Source organism: Tarenaya hassleriana, unplaced genomic scaffold, assembly GCF_000463585.1.
Source record: "Tarenaya hassleriana unplaced genomic scaffold, ASM46358v1 Cleome6, whole genome shotgun sequence".
NCBI classification, from domain to species: domain Eukaryota; kingdom Viridiplantae; phylum Streptophyta; class Magnoliopsida; order Brassicales; family Cleomaceae; genus Tarenaya; species Tarenaya hassleriana.
The window spans coordinates 5,044,423-5,066,032 of record NW_010968505.1 but is presented as its reverse complement, the minus strand read 5'-3'; the positions used below and the strand labels follow the sequence as shown (position 1 = coordinate 5,066,032).

Sequence of the window (21,610 nt, the reverse complement as noted above, 5' to 3'; positions counted from 1 at the left end):
CCTGGCCGGTTTGGCCTTACTCTTGACATTTGGACTTCGAAGCAAACTCTAGCCTACGTGTTTGTAACCGGTCACTTCATTGATGGCGATTGGAAGCTGCAGAAAAAGCTTCTTAATGTCGTGGTGGAACCATTTCCGGAATCTGACGCAGCTCTGAGCCGTGCTGTTGCTTCCTGCATTGCTAACTGGAATCTTGATGGAAAGATGTTCTCTGTTACATCCAACCATCCGGCTAGTAAAGAAGCCATCGAAAATCTAAGAATTCTACTCTCCGCCAAGAACCCGAATATCTTCAATGGTCAGTTGTTGATCGGGAATTGTATTGCCCGCCTCTTCAGCAACCTTGCGAAAGACGTGTTTCTTAAAGGAGCAGATGTGATCGAGAAGATCCGTGATAGCGTGAAGCATGTGAAAACCTCTGAATCGCCCGAGGAAACGTTTCAAGTTCATACAGAGAGGACACCACTTTCCCTCGACGATCAAACTCAATGGAACACGACGTATCTGATGCTCGTGGCTGCTTCGGAATCAAAGGAAGTGTTCTCATGTTTAGGGACCGCTCCATCAGCCGAGGACTGGAAACGGGCCGAGACCCTTTGCACGTTCTTGAAGCCCCTTTATGATGCAGTATCCACTCTTGAATCTAATGTAAACCCACATGCGGTTAACTGTTTCCACGAAATCAGGAAGACGCATTCAGATCTCTCTCGTGCCATCGCTCGTGAAGAGGATCCTTGCATCGGCGACCTCGTCAAAACCATGATAGTGAAGATCGAAAAGTACTTGAAAGATTCTAGCTTGGTTTTGGCCATGGCTGTGGTAATGGATCCTCGGTACAAAATGAAGCTTGTGGAGTTCAGTTTCTCAAAACTATTCCGAGAAGACGCCCGTAAGAACATCAAAGCTGTGGATGACAGGCTTCACGAGCTCTTCAACGGGTATTTAGCGCTTCCTCAGCCGCTCACTCTGGCCTACGCTGAAGGAGAGAGCAGCCTGAATCCCGATGGATTAGCAGATTTCGACGTGTATATAATGGAGACGATGGGACGGAATCTGAAATCCGAGTTGGATCGGTACCTGGACGAGACATTGTTGCCTCGCCATGTTAAGGAGTTCAATGTGTTGGAATGGTGGAAGCATAACAAGCTGAGATACCCGACGTTATCGGGGATGGCTCGGGATATTCTATCGATCCCGATGTCGGCTGCTGCGGATTTCGGTAATGTTTTCGACATAGAGTCGAGGGAGATGGATGCTTACAAGACATTGCTTAGGCCTGAGACGGTGGAAGCTCTGATATGTGCAAAGGATTGGTTTCAATCTCAATCTCAACCCCCAAAACTCCAATGTCAAAACCGGACAATAAGGGACTATTAAGTTTGTGGTTTTAGTAAAAATAACAACAACAACAAAACTGAAAACTTATTGTGATTCGTATTAGGATTCTTTGAATTTTTCATTCTTTTTAGAGTTTTACTGAGCGAAACTTTTACCCTGTACTCTGTAATTTATATATATATATATATATAAAGTGATAAACCTATACACAGAAATCATGAAGAAAACCTCAAGTTTAACCTCCTCAACCAGACAGAGTGAAGCAACATATGAAGCATATCGTAAGGCTTGGACGGTCTGTTCAACGCGAAATGCCTCTGAACTTGCAAAACCCTCTTCTGCAACACCATGTACCGTTTCCTCGACACCCTCTTCAGTATCCTCTTCATCTCCGGAATCTTCTCCGACGGAATCTGAATCGTAAATTTGCTCCAATCCAACACGTCGCTGAAGGGTAACGCGTAATGATCCGATATGATCACCGGAACGCAGCCTAAGTTTATCGCGGCCACGACTCGAGGGCTTGCGACTTCGTAGCCGCTGGGACAGAGACAGAACATTGTTCTTGACATGAGGTTGTAGTAATCCAATCCTTTCGGGAGGTACTCGTGGACTTGGATCTCATCGTCTTTGTCTTTCCAATGTTGGAGGAGGGTTTTGCGGATTTGCCCGTGAGAGCCTCCTGCGAAGAAGGCGAAGATGTTGCGGTCTCGGACCGGGAGGGATAGCCGAGGAGGGCCGAGTTGGCCCGGTGGAATGTTGATCTCGGGGATCGGTACATCTCGTCGAGGTTCGAAGCCTTCGGACGTGTTAGCGTTGCATAGTACTCGTATCAAGTTCTTCGTGCGTTCTGGATCCGCTACAGAGACGTCTGGTGCCTGTACAATATTTTCAAAATAGGATGTTTTTAGTGTTGTTAGAATCCATCGAATATAGTGTATCGATCCACAAGCAAATGAATCGGTATTAATTTAACACGAAGACATCGTCGGTCCTCCTCGAAGCTTTTATATTTCGAGTGATCTAACTCGAATTTCAGTGTATATATATATGTGTGTGAATTTTGGTCCGAGACCTAAAACCCGCCCGAAAAATGATTAGTTTTGGGTTTGAATTTGTAGGTCCGAAAAAAAATCAAGTTTTTGTATCAGGTTCAAATTGAGTTTTGGATTTGGTCGGGTTAAGTCCGATGAGTTTCGGATTGATTCGAAAACCCGATTTTTAAAAAAATACGAAAAAATAATTCAAATGAAAAAACCCTAATCTAACGGTCGGATCGGTCCGCTTGTCACTCTATATATACCACCGAATCATGTAAATGAAGATACGGGAAACGGTCGGAGAAACTCACCCAATCATGGCAAGAAACCAAGAAATGGTCGGCGCCGTCGGTTCGGTTCCAGAAAGGATACTTGGTGGAAACGGTATCGATATAATCGAGAATGACATGTTGAAGCTGCTCTCTCGAGTAGGTGACGAGAGGTCGGTAAAGGTAGTGAACGATATTGGCTACGCTGACGGGAATGAAGAAGGCGTGAGCCTCCTCGGGTCGGGCCGCAAGGTATCGGCTCATATGACTGTGGAGCTCGTCCATGAATTGGCCCTCGATGCCGTAAATGTTGTTCAGTGGCCCCAAGTGCACCAAGGGAGGCTCCCCTTCTTTGTACACCCATACCTTGAATCTCTTCTCCATCTCTTTCTGACTTCTGCTTTTTTTTTCAATAAATAAAATAAAATATTACTTTTATCCATCATTTTAGTAGTGTTATTAGTAGTGTTAGTATAACAAAAGGTTATCCAAATTTGGATAATTCAACCGGATAAAAAGGAATACAAAACGTTTGTCTTATCTCGAATTCGAACATAAAATATGAGAAAGAGACATATATTTCAAATCACATGTTTGACTTTCGATTCTAAAATTAGTTTGGATATTGATCCAAAATATTCTGTTACCGAAAAAAAAAAGTTAATGGATTTGATGTTTTGTAGTTTTTTTTATCAACTGTAATCATTTGCCATATTTTTTTAACACAAGATGCAGATATATGTCGGTATATGAATATTTGTGTACATGTATGATCATATAATATTTAAATTGAACAAAATAAAATAAATGAATAATTTTTTTTAAAAAGTTTTTCTTCGCTACCAATCTCCTATTAACGACATTTTGAAGTGGCAAAATCCAATTATATAATCTACTGTCCCTAACCATTTTACAAGTAAAAAATCATTTTGCAAGTAAAAAAATGCAATACCAATTTTGACGAATTTAATTTGGTACAAATTTTCTTTTACCATTATTTTTTTTATGTTTTTTATATTGTTTAATAATTGGTTTGAGCCACATCCCATATATTACTCTTGGTGTGGAAAATGGCAGAATCCCATATATTACTCTCCGTGTGGAAAAAAATACCAGAATCCTAATTTCCAATTTAATTTTCCAATCGGAATTAAGTGGACCGTAGATTGACCTTATTTACGACGACATAAATGCGTTAATTACGATACTATTTAATTAAATAAAACAAAATTATATCTATTAGGCGTTGTAAAAGGGCATAAAAAACATGAAATTGGTGCTATATATATATATGTCACATAGCCTAATGAAATATAAGAAAATTCTATACAGTATTTATTTGTCACATAGTTCATTTGCAAGGAAGGCTTCATGGTTGGTCAAATATGTAACACTAGTTAACCCCAGAGAAAAATACTATTTTCTTTTTTTATATTATAAATAAATAAACCAAAATAATAGATCGGGATACCAAGCCGGATCTTGCGTCGGAACTACTACAACGATGGTTTGGGTAACTATGAAGTTGGTTTGGATTTTGATTCTTGACATCTCTACTAATTTTGGCGCAAAGCCTTTTTTGGTTATTTTGGTTTTTTTCGCTTTTGAATAAGCGGAAAAAATCTACATGTACAGTTTTGAAAGTTACAAAAAAGAAACGATTAAAAATAGGGGAAACGTCTGTACCTTTTTTATTATATATATAATTAGTATCAAATAGTATTATTCAATTTGTTTCGATTCGGGTTTTATATTTTAGAAACGAAATATTCACCCCGACCAAATATTCCAAAGAAAAAGGTTTACAAAATTAAATCTCAAGTTTTTTCCCCCTAATTTTCACCGTTTTTGTCATAAGTTTTTTTCTTCCTAGTTTATTTAAAAAATTGTTTAATATATTTATAAAATTCCAACGAAAAGAATGGATTTAGCCAAAAAAAAACATGTTTCGAATCGATATGGGTAGCAATTTTAATTTTGACAATGTTATAAAATCAAACGAAGAAGTTTTGGTCAATTTTTTTTCGTACTCATCCCAAAACTTAATTAAACTCATAATGACTTTCCTAAGACAGAAATAAATCGGTTTAGCGAAAAAAAAAACAAAAATAATGGGAAAAAAAAGAGAGAGAGAGGACTCACCGATGAAATGCGAAAGGGTTTCTGTAGACAGCTCCTCGAGGAACAAGGCTTCCGCCTTTGTCCGATGCGTACTTCTTTGTCTCTACGGCTTCGCGTATCATCGCTCTTGCTTCCCCCAATTCCTCTTCTATTCTCCCTATTTTCTTCCCATTTTCTCCCTTTTAAAACCCATAAATAAATAAAAAAACTTATAAAATTACTAAAATCATTTAGAACAATTACACGATAACGATGCATTTAATCCCTTGGAAATTATTGATTCGTTCGATCTTTTCTAAACCGTACATTCTACAAAAAAATGACAAATTAAAATTTTCGTTAATTACGGGTGTCAACTACCCTTTTATATTCGTTATAAAAAAGATTAATAATGAATTAAAAAAATGATCATACCTTTTGGTGATTAGACACTGTTGTGATGTTTATCAATCCGAATCTCGTCTCTAGGGTCGGGATCGGGGTCGGGGTCGGGATCAAAGATGCGAGAGGAGAAAGAGAAGGAGAAGGAGATGGGTAAGAAATCGGGATGAAAGAAGAGAAAAGGATCAAGTTTTGATTTCCATATGCACAATAAAGAACTACAAGAGCAACAAGAAGAAGAGGTCCAAGAGAGAGTTTGATGCAAACAAAGTGAGATTTTGTCATTGTGATCACTCGCTTCTTGGTAGAAGGGAATGAGGTATTAGGGAAGACGATGAATATATAAGAGAATAAATATTGCTTTTTATTAATATGATTTGTGTTACAAAGGAATGCATATATATAGAATGAGAAATGATACAAATATGTTAATATGTCAAATATTTCTAAACTTATAAATATGTCAATATACTAATACGCCCCTCAAGATATAGAACCGTAGGTGATATCAATCTTAACATAAAAATTATAAAACGAAGAACCCAACAAAGACAAGCGAAAATCTTCCACTTAGTGGTGTGATTATATATATACGCACACCCATTTAAGGAAAACATGATATTATATATATATATATATGTATGCAATGTTGCTATATAGACTAAATCGAAAGAGAGGTTAAGGAATTAATTTGTATTTACTGCTTCTTAATTACCAATATTAAAAGTCTTTTGCCTATCGGTATGGCATGGTCTATTCTATCATCTATGCGTAATAGTATTTAATGACCATGACCTTTTTATTTTGTGTTTTTTTTTTCTTCATGCATTGTTTAATTTGGTTTGGTTATGGAACCGGTTTAGGTTTTGTTCGGGGTCGGTTAGACAGAACTCTCCCGGTTTGGATAAATTGGTAACCGTTCTTACTTAGTGTTGGTTAAGCATTGACCATTTATTGACGTCCTGTACGAGAGTTAACACTAAAATTCACATTGGTGTCGTAAATATAAATGTGGATAATATGATATTTAAGGGATTATAATGGCATTTTAGCTACAACGGACATCGAGTTTCAGTTTTATTAGTTTTCACTAAAAAAATTATTTTAAATTCAATTTTCTATTATTTTTCTTATTTGGTTTAAATCCAGTACTAAATTTAATTTAAGAAAATCAAATTAAATAAATATTCGTGTCAAGTTTGCGACTAAATATTATTCGATTCCACACTATTTTTCGTTTCCCAATCGAAATATCCACCTATTATATCGATAATTAGATGATGATCATGCTTGGTTAATTAAAGGATATGTAAACAAACACCCCGCCGATACACTATTAAATAAGAAATTATAACTTTGATTTATTGAATTTAATTTTAGTGTAGACAAGTAATTTAGTATATGACGGAGGCATTATTTTAAGCACTTGAAAGAACTTGGAGAAAGAAAAAAAAATATACAAGAAATTGGTATCCACCAAATAAAATTAAAAAAAAAAAGACATTATAAAAATAAAAATTAGACAAAAATGGCATGTGAATCAAGGAGTCAACCTAATGTTTAACCTCCTTAACCAAACCGAGTGAAGTATCATATGGATCACATCAAACGGTCGAGCCGGCCGGTTTACCACGAAGTGCCTTCTCACCCTCATCACGTTCCTTTGCATTCTCAAGTACTTCTCTTGTGAAATGTTCTTCAGAATGTTCTTGATCTCAGGTATCTTTCCCACCGGAATCTCGACGGAAAACTTGCTCCAGTCGAGCACATCGTTGAAGGGCAACGAGTAATTATCGGAAATAACGACTGGAACGCATCCCGAGTAGATCGCTTCGACCTCTCGAGGGCTTGCGACTTCGTAGCCGCTAGGGCAAAGACAAAACTTGCTCCGACCGATCAGCTCATGGTAGTTTTGGCCTTTCCCGAGACCATCGTACACTTGGACATCTTTGTCTTTGTTCTTCCAATGAGCGAACAACACTTCTCTAATGTAGCCATGAGCTTTCCCGGCAAAGAATGCCAAGATCGTCCTGTTTTCGGGTGCTTGGCCTAAGAACGGCGGCCCGAGTTTTCCCTTTGGAATGTTAATCTCGGGTACCGAGAAATCGATACTCGGTCTAAACCCTTCGGATGTATTAGCATTGCATAATCCTCGGACGAAGTCTTTGTAGAACTCGGGTTTGCTATCCGGTACATCGGGGGCCTAAAACCGCGTAACAAACTCATCAGAATCACAAAGTTTGCAACTTTATTTACAGTATTCATGTACTATATCGTTTTTACGAGATATTATCGATATCTATTCGTTACGATTATTGGATTTCGATCATATATATATGTTCGTCATATGGGTTCTGCAAAACGAAAGTTCATCACTTCCATCTCGCGAGAGAATATTAAGATATACATTATGAATATCTAGTTGTTAATGTCCGATACCACAGAAAGTTTTTACGAGTCTTACCCAGTCGTGGCACGAGACCATGAAATGATCGGCGCCGTTGCTCCGATTCCAAAACCCGTGTTTGCGGGAAACGACGTCGACGTAGTCGTTGAAAACGCGGTGGAGGCGGTCCCGGTTGAAGTCGGCCGGGGAGGCAATAGGTTTGTAGACGTAGTGAACGATGTTGGCTACGCTAAAGGGCAAGAAGAAGGCGTGGGCTTCTTCCGGCCGCGGAGCCACGAAACGGCTGTTTCGGACGTCGTTTCCGAGCTCGTCGACGAACTGGCCCTCGATGCCGTATATGTCATTCACCGGACCGTCGTGAACGATCGGTTGCTCCCCTTCTCTGTATGTCCAAACTTTGAATCTCTTCACCATTTCGATGTGACTCCTGTCGGTATATTTCAATATCATGTGTCTAAAATGTTAGTTAAACCGTAAAAGAATAATAGGGAAATGTTCTAGTCCGTTATATAATGATAACCAAAAACCAGGTTTGGTCATTTCGGTTCGGTTAGGAAAAAACCGAACATTTCAAACCGAATAATGTATAAGAACCAAATATAATATAAAAACTAAATCGGTATAAATATTGTAAAATCGAAAAATAACCAAACAGCGAATAAAATATAAAATATCATTATAAAATGAGTATTTTTATTAATAAAAAACTGAATACGACTTAAAACTGAACCTAATCTAATCTAATATGAAAATTAAATGAATTTTAAATTGAAAATTTCAGAACAAAAATAATACGGTTATGAAAGTTTGTGATATTTCCCACTTTAATATATAAAATTGGTATTCAAATGCCAATACAATAGAAATACTGTCAAGTGCTATATATATTTGGGTAATTTAAGCAACTAGTGGCATTACATAATCTCCTCAAAATTTTAGGCAATTATTTTTTTAATCAATAATATAAAATAGGATTGATGTATGGCAGATTAATGTCTCTCGAGATTGCTTCTTCTCTGCCAGACAGTTAAATGCCTTTTATTTTTTAATCCAATATATGATTTTTGGTAATTTTACAAAAAAAAATGTACCAAATTTTATTCGATTATTATGTTTAAAAGTCTTTTATTAATAGATTTAAGACTATTGAACTATTTTTTTTTTGGCCCACAAAAAAACAGTATATATAATTAAACGAGCATTAATTTAAGTTGATCCGGCATATTGCCACTGAGCACATCCACGGAAATTTCATAATGCCGTGTGAAAATGACGTGCACCAAGATTTTGAAAATTCAGAATATATACACACACACACATATACACATTTATTTTGTATCTGTTTATTTAATTATATGGTCAAACCACACATTGTTTGGAATTATTTATTTATTTTCCATTTGTTTTTGTTTCAAAATAAAATAAATTTTAAACGAAATAATTAAAATGAAAGAGAGAAACTTACTGATGGAAAGCAAATGGGTTTCTGTAAACGGAGCCGGTTGGAGCGTAGGGCTCCTCGTGGTCCGACGTGTAATTCTTCAACTTCACGGCTCTTCTAATGGCCCTTCTTGCATTTGCCAACTCTCCTTCTATTCTCTCGAGATTGCTCCTTCTCTGCCCGACATTAATCTTAATTTATCAATTAATTAATCATTAATAACCTTGATTAACTTGCCTTTATTACCATTTATTATTATTATTGCAATATATATTGTGAATTAGTTGATCCTATATTGCTACATGATATACATGTTACATGGGGATGGATTTTCAAAATTGGTTTGGGACCCGTAAAATCAATGCTGAATTTCCTTAATTTCATATGCATTAGTTTAAATAATAATAGTTTTATATTTGTCTATGATGATACACGTAGTAAATTAACGACGATTTTTATTTATGTATTAATAAGTAAATTACGGAGTTTCCATAACCCTATAAGATTAAATAAAAACTATATATTTGACAAGATATTGCAATTGCATGCTTCGAAACACAAATTCTTGTAACGTTATTTGCGCAGATACAAACGAAATACAAAACAAACAAAAGTTCTTGCAATACAAAAGGAATTGTTCATCATCTCGAATGTGGTGTTTGAGTTTATGGTCTAGGGAACAAGTTGATAGATTTAATAATCACTTTGTTTGATCTGATTTTTAATATTCTACTTAATTGTAAGCAAACTTTATGTGAATATATATAAGTTTATACCAGAAATGGATATAATTAACATAATACTCACGTTTTCTTCTGTGTCTTTGACGAGGTTGTTGTTGAACATTGGATCTTGGTGTAAGAAGGATGATGATGATGATGATGATGATGGATGATGGCGGTCATCAAGAAGAGATGACAAAGAGATAGAGGAGAAAAACTGTCGATAGTAGGACTCGTCGGGGAAAGAGGAGAAAGAAAGAAAGAGGAGAACTGTTAGAAGAAGAACTAATGGAAACCCTAATAACCAAGAAGACGAGCTCTTTGAGGAGGAAGAAGAAGGCATGGCTTCTCTTTCTTTCTTTGTGCTTTCTCCCTTGATTCTTTGTAATTCCTTGTACTCAAGATTTCTTTCTATGGCCTTTGGTGTGCCTTTATATATATATACATATATGGCCATTTTTAAAAAAAATTTGTGGGTCCAATTTAATTTCATGGTTTACCAAGAGGTCTGAAGTGGAAAAAATGTTAAATTTTAAGAGAATAGTAATAGTTTTTTCTTTGCCAATTAAAATATGCTAAAGTGGGGGTTTGGATTCTATTCTTGTTTTCTAGACGAAGTATCTCTTTGATATAAATAAAGATTTTTTCCCACACATAATTTAATTCTTTTGGTCCAACTAAATCTTTAGAGGATTGGTAAAATCCGAGTGAATATCACTCCTCACACTTAGATTTAAATCCGAGATAAAATTATGTTTTGAATATTCTATTACCATGAAACTATCTAAACTTGGGTTACACAAGTGCTTTAATTTGAATGATTAAAAAAACTGAAAGATTGTACGAATAATCGAGAGATTAGTTAATTGTTTCAAAATTAAATGGTTAAGTTTTTTATGATATACCATTAACCGATTTCACTAACCATATGTAATTCTATTATTGATATACATTTTGGATTTTGATCGAGTTATTTTTAGATTTCTTAGGTTTGAAAAAATATATTCAGTTTTTGTATCGATTTTATTTCTCTTTTAATTTTATTTATCTTCGGTTTTATTAAAATATCGTGATTTAAAGTATCTTATATTTCGCTCTATTTTTCAATTTTTTTTATATTATATTATCATTTAATTAATTTGACATAAATTTTTTTTTGTCTAATTTCTAATTGATTTCAGATTTGATTTGATTCGAATGATATTATCATTTTAATATTTTTGTACGATTTGATTTAATATTATATAATCGAACTTAAATAAAGAACTCAAATTATCTAACTAATATAATATGATTAAATTGTGAGTTTGTTTTTACAGTCTTTTATAATAGAATGTTTTTATAATGAATTTTTTTAAAAAAGAAAATAATATTAAATCTTACTTTTCAAGCTTTATAAATACGAGTACGTATGGCTGATTCTAATGAGGAAAATACAGAATTATATATACTTTATTTAGCACAAAGAATTTGAATGTATTTGATATGTATTATCTTGCATGACATAAGTCCAAATTGCCAATGTTTTTAGGTCTTCTTTCTCTTTGCCCAACGGATTCAGAACGAATTTAAATAATAATAATAATAATAATAATAATAATAATAATAATAATAATAATAATAATAATTTTAATAATAATAATAACAATAATAAAATTAAGAATCTAAAACATTGAGCTGAGGCCCTTGATGAAAAAAAAACAGGAAAAAGCAACCTATCTATTTTCGGTAAAATAAAAAAGACAATGATTTGAATTTTTTTTTGTGGTAAATACAATGATTTGAATTTTGGTATATATGTCTGGTTATCTCACTCTTTAAAAATTATACACATTCAATCTTTGTTACGCTTTTTACTTATATTCAAATTTTATAAAAATACATGTATTTTGTTAAAAGTTTCTACTCATTAGATTTTTCCATTATCTTATATTCGAGTTGAATCTAGTTAATTAAATTTTATAAAAATTAATACCCACTAGTTTCAAAATCAAAATTAATTACTTGGTTCAGTTTTTTTTAGTGACCAAATTGTCACTTACAAGATTTATGGTAATCTTTTTTGTTACAATAAAGCTTATTGCACTGTCAAAAACAGAGAGACAGAGAGTCAGATTCTGTAATGAATCAAGATGATGGTCAAAACTGTAATAAGACAAGACTCTTTAAGTACGTTGACTTTACATTGGACTTGGGTTCTTGGGTTTGTGGTCAACTTATTTACACGTTCCACTTGGTAACTCATGAGCATCTTTTTTTTTTTGTGAAAGAATATTTTTTTTCTTCTAAGTTTTGCCACTTCTGAATACTGAATACTATACGTAAATATTCAAGCATCATACTAAAAAACGAACTAGGAATTTTTTGAACAATTATTCTTAACACAACTAATCTAATAACACAATTTGTTATTTTATTTTCATCAAATTCATTATGATAGCGAGATGAAAAATAAATAACGGGCAAAAACGAAATATTTTGTCAAGAGTGACGGTATATATATATATATATATATATATAGTTACGGGTCAAACTATTGTCTCGAAGATGGTTTTAGAACAATAAATCATCGCCAAATTTCCTTAGTGGTATGATGCCACACTTTGGAAAATAATAATAGAAAACAACACTTTCCGTACATTTGCATTTATTTTTATTGTATACCTCTAATTGAACCCACCTCCTAATGTTTGGGTACTGTAATGATCATTTTTCAGCAATGGTAGATATTTATTTTCTAATGTATGATAATTTTTATGGTATGTCAAATATTCGAATTCTGATTTTTATTTTGTATGGATTAAAAATTGATTATTGGATCAAAATGGCAAAATACTATTGGTTATTAATATTCAATCTCTAATTTATCTAGACTTTGAGTGCATTAAGATGTATACCGTTTAATTAAAAAATTCAACGCATTTGAAAATAAATTATCATTGCTTTTTTGTTTTTTTTCCTCAACTTGTCTGAAATATAAGTTGGTTATTTACAGATAACGAGAAAAATCAGTCTAATCATAATTAATAATATGAAATTTAGTACAGGAAATTTACCACATGCTTTTTTTATTTGTTTATTGGGGTCTAGTAGGGCTGGGCGTTTCGGTTCGGTTCTTCGGAACCGGACCGAACCGAACCGTTAAAACGGTATTTTTTTCGACCCGAAACCGTTGTTATTTCCCGAACGGTACCATTTTTAGAGAACCGAATTTTCCCGGAACCGAACCGAACCGAACCGAACTTTAAAAATCCCGAAAAACCGAATATTTTTAAAGGAAATCTAACATTTTTTTTAATAAAACCCGGAACCGAACCGAACCGATACCGAAACCGAACCGAACGGAATACAATAAAAAACCCGATTGGTACCTATTTTTGTAAAACCGAAAGAACCGAACCGATCTATTCTGTCCCGAACCCGAATCGTTTCCCGAAACGCCGACTCCTAGGGTCTAGTATCAATCACTTTTATACTAAAGATGTAATTTTCTACAACAATATGCTGAAAAAATTAAATAAATATGAAATTGGAATAAAATGTATTAATGCCATAATGAATGCCCACGTTTCATCCCCTCATTTTTTGGTGAACTCTCACGTGGTTGCGTAATATTTTCTCAATATATATACCTACATATATATACATATACATACACATACATATGGATACATATACATACATACATACATACATATGGATACATATACATACATATATATATATATTGCACAGACTCTGATCCCAAAGGGTCCGATATTTTCGAGCAAAGCAAACTTTGGCGTCGAGAAACAGCCGCACATTGTTTTCATACAATTTTTTTTTTCCTTTGAAAATTGTGTGAATAAAAAGTATTTCGTCAAATTCAAGCTAACACATCTGCTTAGGCTTCGCCTAAATTTTGTTGAATTCCTTGCAACCGACGCTCTAACATGATCCATTAGTCATCTTCAAGATCCTGAGTTCGATTTTATAGATAAAGATGGATGTAATTTTTAGACAAAAATAGTCCATATATAAAGGTTGGTTCCGGACCTAGGGTGGATGTAATCGGGCCTTCGGCCCGAGGAACTATCCTGCTTATAAAAAACAAAAAAACATACCCCCACTTTTTTAATTTAATTTTGATTTAAAAAATACTAATATTTTTCTCATGAAAAAACTCTTACCTAAATTATGTTTGTATGGCCTAAGAGAATATTTATAGGGCGGTTTTAAGAAAATCTAATGGATAAATAATTGAGAGATGTGGCTTAAGCAGGTTTAAGGTTATAAATCGTTCATGATTTTTGTTTCCTATCATATGGTATATATATATCTAATTTGAGATTTTCAAATCTATGATTTATAAATTCGAGGATTAATGGTAGAACTAATCTTAGTATTCATAGTATTAGTATATACAGTGCGAACCGTCCTTCAAATAAACCATTAAATCAAATTAACCCTATGATTTATAAATCCGAGATATACATAATGGTTTCAAACTGGTTTAGGGAAATAATGAATATGTTAGATAAAATTAATAAAAAATAAAAGAAATAAATTTATGAATGTGTTTTGAAATCCGTAGAAATACAATGATCATATCAAGACGTCTAATATTTTTTTTTTGGAAAATTTTATATAAAATTTTTTAAATGTGTCAAATAAATAAATTTTAAGCTTTTAATTTAATCTAATTGATCTCAAATATTAAAATGTTCCAAATAAATATTTTATTTACGAAATTCAGATATATAAAATCGAAATTTTACATTGAGAAGAAAAGGAAAAATAAAATTGGATGATTTCTGATTAAAAAATGACCACCATATTTACAATGTTGGGTCTCAATTTGTATCGAAATAGGGAGTGAAATTACCACGAATCCCCTGTAACAAATACTTTATTTTACCGTCATTTATTACTATAACAATCCCTGCGCATCTTCCATCCGGATAACATTAACCATGCAGTAAAAGTAGACAGAACATTATAGTAAACCACATCAAGAGAGTTCCGACCCTGGGGCCCAAATTTCATCTTCTTCATTCTCTGAGAAGCCCTAATTTCATCAGAGCTTCACGAACATCGGATTCTGCATAATCCTTAGGCGCGTGAACGACGTTGCTGCTGTCGAAGGAGATTACGTCGGAGAGAGGGTAACTCCGGTTACCGTGCAAGGCGTTGCTTGCTCCGCAAGAAACACCGTTCAGCACGACGCTTTTGTGCAGCCCTCCGAGTAATCCTTCATAGTCCGTGTCCCCCGACTCGCCCACGAATACGACCATATTCGCCAAGTCGATGCCCCACCTCACGTATAGATACCTGATCATCGCCGCACAGAGATGTTTATCTAGTTGTTACGATTCTACATCTTGGACTTTCGGGAAAGTGTACATTACCTTAGGGCTTGAGAGCGAGAGGCGAGCACCGGAATAACGTTCATTCGGGTCCCGTTTTGGCAATAAACGACGTGGCAACGCAACGCCTGGATCCTCAGTACCTTCCGAAGCTCCCTCACCGGAGGTACCTGAGGAGAGAATCGGGTAAACGTTCTCAGAAACGAGAAGATGGGGGTAGAGAAGGCGAGTGTGACAGGGGTTTGACTCGGGTGTAGAGAAACGAGATTTTACCACTGCAGGTTTCTTGACGGAAAACGTGTAGCAGTAGTCGGTTGAGAGCTGTTCGGCCGGAGTGACTATCTGCTCGTTGCTTTCTGACTTTTTATCGGTAACGGAACCTGCCCAACGGATAAGAGTCTTCCTCAATCCCTCTCCGCCCCAACGGTATTCTATATGCGAGTGGTAGTAGAAGTCGACGACGAAAGGGCCGTCTTCGGGATTTAGGGATGGATAGTAGAGATCGCTCCCGCTGTTGCAAATGAAAGCGTCGAAATCATTAGGGTTGAAGCTTCCTGAGGCCAAGAAAGAATGGATCTCGGAAATCGTCAGTGATGTCGACAATATGAAACCAACCGATCCTTCGGCCCTCTCTTTCTCCATCGACTCGAGGATCTTTCTCGTGGGTTCGAGCATATCTTTCCGATCGTCAAAATCCACAGCGATAACGACGATGAATTTCCTTCTCCTCAGTGCAGGGAACTTTCCGGAGTTCTGCTCTGCTTTCTCTACCGATCCAATTTTTCTGTTATCTTTCGAGATACCTTTCGACCAATTCAAGATGGAATTCTCGATTTTGCTCCTCCTTTCGACGGAATTCCAATCCGATTCCAAGGAATTATCGTTCCCACCAGTTCCGCCCTTCTCTCCATCAAGTGAAAACCTCAAGTTCAAGGATATATCTTGTATATCCCTCAAAGAATCATTAGGTGACTCGGGTTCCGAATTATCGCCTCCATCGTCGCTTCTTTGCCACTGCGGATGTCTCGGTTTGAAAGTGGCGATACGAGAGAGATAAGTCCGGCAATGCTCCAGCCATGAAAACAGATGAATATTCTTCAACCCGTTCTGCCGACACCTCGCCCAGAGGTGCTTATCCGCCACGAGTTTAAGAAGAGCATTGGCAATAGATTGCTGATCATGAGGATCCACGAGAAGACCATTGTCTAGTACCTAAATGCAAAGTTTCCAGAATGTATCAGAGACCCGAGACGAGGAATATAATCGTCTCATAAATTTTGAACCGGAATCGTAAGACATACCCGATGAATATCTACCGGACCACCGTTTTTGGTAGCGACGATAGGCAAACCATGAGCTGCAGCCTACTCAACAAAAGAAATGTGATTGTAAATGTAAGGCGCATTACTTTCACTAATGAGCCACAAGATTTTTCCATAATTATCATAGCGTGTACCTCTATCAGAGTAAGCCCGAAAGGTTCAATGAAAGCTGGATTGATAAAAACACCCTGCAGAGAATCCAAATCACGACGAGAAAATTCCAAAGGGGTGTAAGATTGAAAAGGCTTCGAAATCTAATACTTGGAATTATAATCTACTTAATGAATAAAAGAAAAGAAAATAATCAAAATTAAAAGTGCCGGGTTTTCTCTGAATTCCAGAAGATAATCTTAAATGAGAGTACCTTGGTCTTCGCGGCTAGACGATATATGTCGGGAACATCTGACTGTTTGTGATGTTTGGGATATGCAACTTGCCCATACAGATCATATTTGTCAATTAGCTTCAGTACAGAGAGAAGAACCGAAGAATTCGTGCTTGACATTTCGTCAATCCCATCTCGGTTACCCATAATAAGTGTCTGCAAACCGAGAAATAAGGACGGCAAAGGGGAACTATTGTCACGGGAAAGAAACGCTACCCAAAACCGAAAGTTGAAAAACAATTTCATTACCAAACGATTTCCTTGTTCTCAAACAACGATACTTACAAGGTTAGCAAGCTCTCTCAGAGGACGGCATTCTCCAAATGCCTTCACCAATGTGGTAATATTCTTTTTTGGATCCGGTCTGGCAAGTGCAAGTATCATAGGCTTTCGGGGATTGGTAAAGAAACGCATTATCTGCATTGCATACAGAATTCGGATATCCAAGCATTATATTATAGATATCAGCTCATAACCCGTGCCACGAATATCCAAGCATGACGATGATGCAGATAAGAAAAGAAATTATTTTTGAGAAAGGAATAGAACCTCGGCCCATATTGGAGGATCCGGAGAAGCTGGATGCTCATCGTTACCATCCGCTTCTTCCATATCGCCATCGTGTGGAACAATATGATGGAATTCCATCCCGGGTGGAATTATCTGAAACAAAGGAAACCAATTAACAATCAATTACATGATAAGTAACAGATGAGTAAGGCACATTCCATAAGCATTTTTATCAAGGGTAGAGCACAAGAGGCGGGCATGAAAGATATGTGTGTTTAGGTTACTTACAACCATGCGAGGCATGAATCTACCATAACAGCTCACATTCCGTTTGATCCTTGCTCGTAGTTTACGCTCCAATATCGGGTCAAAGCCATCATACAATCTCCATTGCTCATCTATCTCCTGCCGAGTGCTAGTTATTACTATCTCAGAAGCATCGAGAGATAATTCCTCACCCTCTATGCGACGCATAATCTTGTACGTCGAATTGATTTCATCTTTTGAAAGGCGGCCTTGTTTCAAAAGCTGCTCCAACTTGTCTCGGCCAAGCGAGTGGCCAGTAAAAAGCATCGGCACATTTAGTGCACCCGACAACAAAGCAGTAGCATCACCAGCATCAGCATAATGCCCGTGGATTGCAGCCGGCCAGACGGGTTTTCCGCCATCAATTTGCTCGCCCAGAACATTTGACATCTGGATAATGTGGTTTAGAGCACCATCAACAAATTCGGGGATGTGAGGCCATAGAAGTTCTTTCGGGATATATTTATCCTTTGGACCAAACGGGATCCTCACGATATAAGCACCACTGCTTTCCCCCATCTCATCAAAGAGATCTTCAGAACTTCTAGGTGTCAACATCTCGGTGGGTTCACCGTAACTCCAGTCAACATCCGGTGAAGACACCTGCCTCGTGAGCAAATCAACCCGATAAACTCCCGGCATTGACCCCAAAGCCCGTGCAAGCTCCACTACATACTTAACCTGCAAAGTAAAAGAAGTGTGGAGATTAGCCATCAGAATCACAAAAAGTCGCCCAAATTTGGGGAAGTACCTGACATCAGGTACAAGAAACCTCCTTTGATCAAGTATAAATTACCTGGCCACCAGTATCAGAGTCTCGGCCCAGTTCCATGTTTTCACCACGAATGAGGCCATGAAGACTGCATGGATACTCAGAGTTAAAACACGATCATGGATAGATAATGTGCATGCATTTCATAAATTCCCTTGCAAATCCACAATTTGCTGAACCCATAAATAGATTTCTACTCAGGAATCAGGATGCCAAATCTGGCGTACAGGCATGAGACTAAATGAAATTAAATGTTAACAGATGCAAAAATATGTACAAGAAACAGAGAACTCTTGACCACAGAAGACCAGAGTGGAGGACATACCTTATCAGAACAAGATACAGCTTCTTTCCCTTCTGCTGGTTTGCCCAAGTCTCCATGGATTCAACAGAACTTATTCTCGGTAACCTACTTTTGGTGCTTTCACCGTGAGCTGATGCATCACCAGCCGTAGCCGATATATCACTGACCATATCTCCTTTCTCTCCTTCCGATAACTCCTCAGACATATCAGCAGTTGCTTCCCTTCGACCTTTTTCACGTTCAAGCCGGCGTTTCGCCAGCCTCTGTGCTTCCTTTTCCTCATGCTGCACAGACAAAAGAACAAGCAGACGGGACCTTGAGCCATCATCCTGCTTTCAGTTCATCGATTGATTGACTCGAAAAGAATTATAAGAGAAAAGTACTTAGGACCGTGTTTCCATACGAATGAACTCCTTCATCATTCTTCAATACTAACTCAGAAACCGATAGTCACGGGTTACAAATCACGCATTACAACCGTCGTCAACTACTACTACCTCCTGGTGTTCCAGATTTCTGATAAGCTTGGATATTCCATTCCAGATCCGATCAAGATCGATTTTTCACATGGATCAAACTCAAGAACGGATTTCATATTCCTTGTTTTCCTTCTTCATCTATTTTTTCTCTTTTTTAAAGGAGACTTCTAAAAGCACATTTTCTAAAGGTCCAAATTGGAGAAGAACCCATCAAAAGCTTTTGACTAATCAGTCAACCTTAAACTAAAGGCAAGTCCCCATCGAGATGACGCAGGAATATTTTTATGAGATTCAAAGTCTTATCCCTCGAAACCAGTTTTCGGCTCTCAGAACCCCAATCAACCACGAGAATGCAAATCGAAAGCAAGAGCATATCATTATACAAATAGAAACCCAAATGGATTCTCAAGCGAAAATTTCTAGGAATCCAAACATCAAAGCAAGGTCAACAAGGGAAGAGAGGAAATTCCGAGAAAAAAAAAAGGAGACCTGCTTTTTCTGACGAGCGAGATTCCAGATCCTCCAACACATATTCTCCAATCTGGTGTTCCTCTCCTGAGGACTTCTGGTGGCGACAGCCTGAGAAACTCAGAACAACACAACATCACTAGCACGTCAAACACACACATACATACATACATATACACGCATCTATACATACGTACATACATACCTTGACCCATGATCTGTGAAGATCAGTTTCGTCGAACCCAGTGATGACTTCCTCGACGAAGTAGCGACTGGGAGTGAATCGGCCTCTCTCCCGAAGAAGAAGTGAGGAGCGAGCGTCGTCGAGACCAGGTCCCACGTCCAGAATCGCCTCCAAGTAGCTGTTGATCCAATCGTTTCCTGCCATCAGCGACGATCGCCAGGTATGACGACGGTGATCGGTGGTCTTCCGGTAGCTTTATGAGTGGAAGAGATTGAAAATGGAATCGGATTGAGAGCTTCGATTACTCCTTGGTTATGGTAAATTTGTTCGCTTTGCTAAGATTTTTGGATAACGACAGGCTCGGCCTCTGCGTTGCGTCTCAGTGAGAGAGAGAGAAGAAGATGAGAGACACGTATCCGTCTCATGCGCGTTTAGAAAGAAAAAAAATCGCATTTTAAGCACAATATTTCTTTTTATTTTTCATTCCCTTTTTAATATTTTTTTTTGTGATTTTTAAGTTTAATTTTAATGCTGCTTTTGGGCAATGAAATTGTGACTCAAATCACGAGTCTGGCATATTTTTTTTTTTTTGAACCAATGGATTTGAATTTTATTTCATTTAAATTGATTGAAAATGTCTTTATTAAAATTAAAATAAATATATAGTTTGATTCAATAAGGATTTTGTTGTAATTATTGATCCAATCTGTAATTTTTGTCATAAAGGGTTTGGATATTTTCAGATAATTTTGTCTTTTTTTGTCTGTGTTTATTGTGATTTTTTAATGTTTTATACTCTGTTTTGTAGGTAAATTATTTCTTTGATGAAATAAGATAAAAAAAAAAGAAAGGATTTAGCAGGAGAATAAATCGTTTGAGATCATTTCCTCATTTATTTATAATTTTACAAAGTTTTGTGCAATTATTTTGTTTTTTTTTCCTATCATATCCCCAAAAAAGAAGAATTTAAAAAAGAAAACAATGAAGGTAAATGTCTATTGTGGTGGTGGTGCGTCGTTTCGTTTGGAGAAATTCTCATTTATTTATATTATTTTTTCTTAAATTAATTATTTGCAACAATACTGTAAATAGTAGAAACTCTTTATTTTACTTATAATGGTAATCCTACTATTTAAAGATATATGTAGCATATTTTATTTTTACTTTTACTGTCTATAAACATTTTCTCATTATTATAAGTTTGATTTGATAACATATTCACAAAATTGAAATGTTTAAATATTGGGCAGAGAAATTCTAGATATCAATATCATAAATTATTCTTAGATAGAATAATATCTATATACATATATATATATACACAGTTTATCAGAAAAGAATAAAATGGAATATTCTAAATAAATCCATGTGGACAGCTTTTAAATAAAATTTTTAATATTTTCAAAAACAAAAAATAAGAGAAGAGAGACCAAACAAAAGTAGGGAAGAAGAGCAAGAGACAAAGGTTGGCTGAAAAGAGAAACAAAAGCTCTTATTAGTATAGTTTGGAAACATTCAATAATGGTACTAAAACCTAATCATTAATAATGCCCACTAAATTTTTCGAATTTTCATGTTTTTAATATATATTACATATGAATAATTGAAGGGAGAAAAAAAGTTGTGAATAATTGAATAATGGTTGATTGGCATGTTTGGTGGGTATCATTTATATATTATCGGAATTGAATATTATAGTTAAAATATCCGATTTTTCGAGTTGTATAGGATAATTTTGATCATATATAATTTGTCACAACAGTCGTTAGAGAATAATGATCGATTATATAATATTTACTTCTTTTCCATTTCCACT

At 35.9% G+C, this 21,610-nt stretch overlaps 4 protein-coding genes across 5 annotated transcripts in view; 1 reads left to right on the top strand and 3 right to left on the bottom strand.

Moving 5' to 3' along the window:
- The window catches only part of LOC104799639 (zinc finger BED domain-containing protein DAYSLEEPER-like), a 3,316-nt gene extending 1,856 nt beyond the window's left edge, over positions 1-1,460 (top strand). Inside the window, exon 3 of the mRNA XM_010522270.1 lies at positions 1-1,460. Within this exon, the coding sequence (XP_010520572.1) occupies positions 1-1,377 (1,377 nt within the window). The 3' untranslated portion in view covers positions 1,378-1,460.
- Positions 1,461-1,462: 2 nt separating this feature from the next.
- Positions 1,463-5,479, bottom strand: LOC104799638 (probable glycosyltransferase At5g20260). Its single transcript, XM_010522268.1, has 4 exons — positions 5,183-5,479; positions 4,790-4,947; positions 2,690-3,044; positions 1,463-2,216 (listed from the first exon to the last, which is right to left on the bottom strand). Exons 1-4 carry the CDS (start codon positions 5,432-5,434, stop codon positions 1,554-1,556), a joined length of 1,428 nt encoding a protein of 475 aa, XP_010520570.1. The 5' UTR covers positions 5,435-5,479; the 3' UTR covers positions 1,463-1,553.
- Positions 5,480-6,564: 1,085 nt separating this feature from the next.
- LOC104799637 (probable glycosyltransferase At3g42180) lies at positions 6,565-10,104 on the bottom strand. Of its 2 annotated transcripts, none has more exons than XM_010522266.1 (4): positions 9,805-10,104; positions 9,022-9,188; positions 7,614-7,983; positions 6,565-7,352 (listed from the first exon to the last, which is right to left on the bottom strand). In XM_010522266.1, the coding sequence occupies exons 1-4, from the start codon at positions 10,060-10,062 to the stop codon at positions 6,690-6,692; spliced, it is 1,458 nt and encodes a 485-aa protein (XP_010520568.1). In that variant the 5' UTR covers positions 10,063-10,104; the 3' UTR covers positions 6,565-6,689. The 2 variants fall into 2 exon arrangements, with proteins under 2 accessions (XP_010520568.1, XP_010520569.1); XM_010522267.1 differs by having other exon boundaries at positions 9,022-9,173.
- A 4,386-nt stretch (positions 10,105-14,490) lies between these two features.
- Positions 14,491-20,222, bottom strand: LOC104799636 (sucrose-phosphate synthase 1). Its single transcript, XM_010522265.1, has 13 exons — positions 19,816-20,222; positions 19,632-19,721; positions 18,685-18,947; positions 18,384-18,447; positions 17,570-18,268; positions 17,321-17,434; positions 17,057-17,188; positions 16,751-16,927; positions 16,521-16,574; positions 16,366-16,428; positions 15,338-16,276; positions 15,107-15,234; positions 14,491-15,029 (listed from the first exon to the last, which is right to left on the bottom strand). The coding sequence occupies exons 1-13, from the start codon at positions 19,996-19,998 to the stop codon at positions 14,750-14,752; spliced, it is 3,186 nt and encodes a 1,061-aa protein (XP_010520567.1). The 5' UTR covers positions 19,999-20,222; the 3' UTR covers positions 14,491-14,749.
- Positions 20,223-21,610: the final 1,388 nt, after the last annotated feature.

What these genes read in the sequence shown, in the direction of transcription:
- LOC104799637 (XM_010522266.1), bottom strand. Translation starts at nt 10,062, where the DNA reads ATGCCTTCTTCTTCCTCCTCAAAGAGCTCGTCTTCTTGGTTATTAGGG. An exon ending in TCAAAGACACAGAAGAAAAC is followed by an intron (nt 9,189 to 9,804) that starts GTGAGTATTATG and finishes TGATAAATTAAG; the next exon opens with ATTAATGTCGGGCAGAGAAG. An exon ending in TGGTCTCGTGCCACGACTGG is followed by an intron (nt 7,353 to 7,613) that starts GTAAGACTCGTA and finishes ACGCGGTTTTAG; the next exon opens with GCCCCCGATGTACCGGATAG.
- LOC104799638 (XM_010522268.1), bottom strand. Translation starts at nt 5,434, where the DNA reads ATGACAAAATCTCACTTTGTTTGCATCAAACTCTCTCTTGGACCTCTT. An exon ending in CAGTGTCTAATCACCAAAAG is followed by an intron (nt 4,948 to 5,182) that starts GTATGATCATTT and finishes GGGTTTTAAAAG; the next exon opens with GGAGAAAATGGGAAGAAAAT. An exon ending in TGGTTTCTTGCCATGATTGG is followed by an intron (nt 2,217 to 2,689) that starts GTGAGTTTCTCC and finishes AATATTGTACAG; the next exon opens with GCACCAGACGTCTCTGTAGC.
- LOC104799636 (XM_010522265.1), bottom strand. Translation starts at nt 19,998, where the DNA reads ATGGCAGGAAACGATTGGATCAACAGCTACTTGGAGGCGATTCTGGAC. An exon ending in TGAGAGAGCTTGCTAACCTT is followed by an intron (nt 16,928 to 17,056) that starts GTAAGTATCGTT and finishes CTCGGTTTGCAG; the next exon opens with ACACTTATTATGGGTAACCG. An exon ending in GTCCGGTAGATATTCATCGG is followed by an intron (nt 16,277 to 16,365) that starts GTATGTCTTACG and finishes CTTTGCATTTAG; the next exon opens with GTACTAGACAATGGTCTTCT.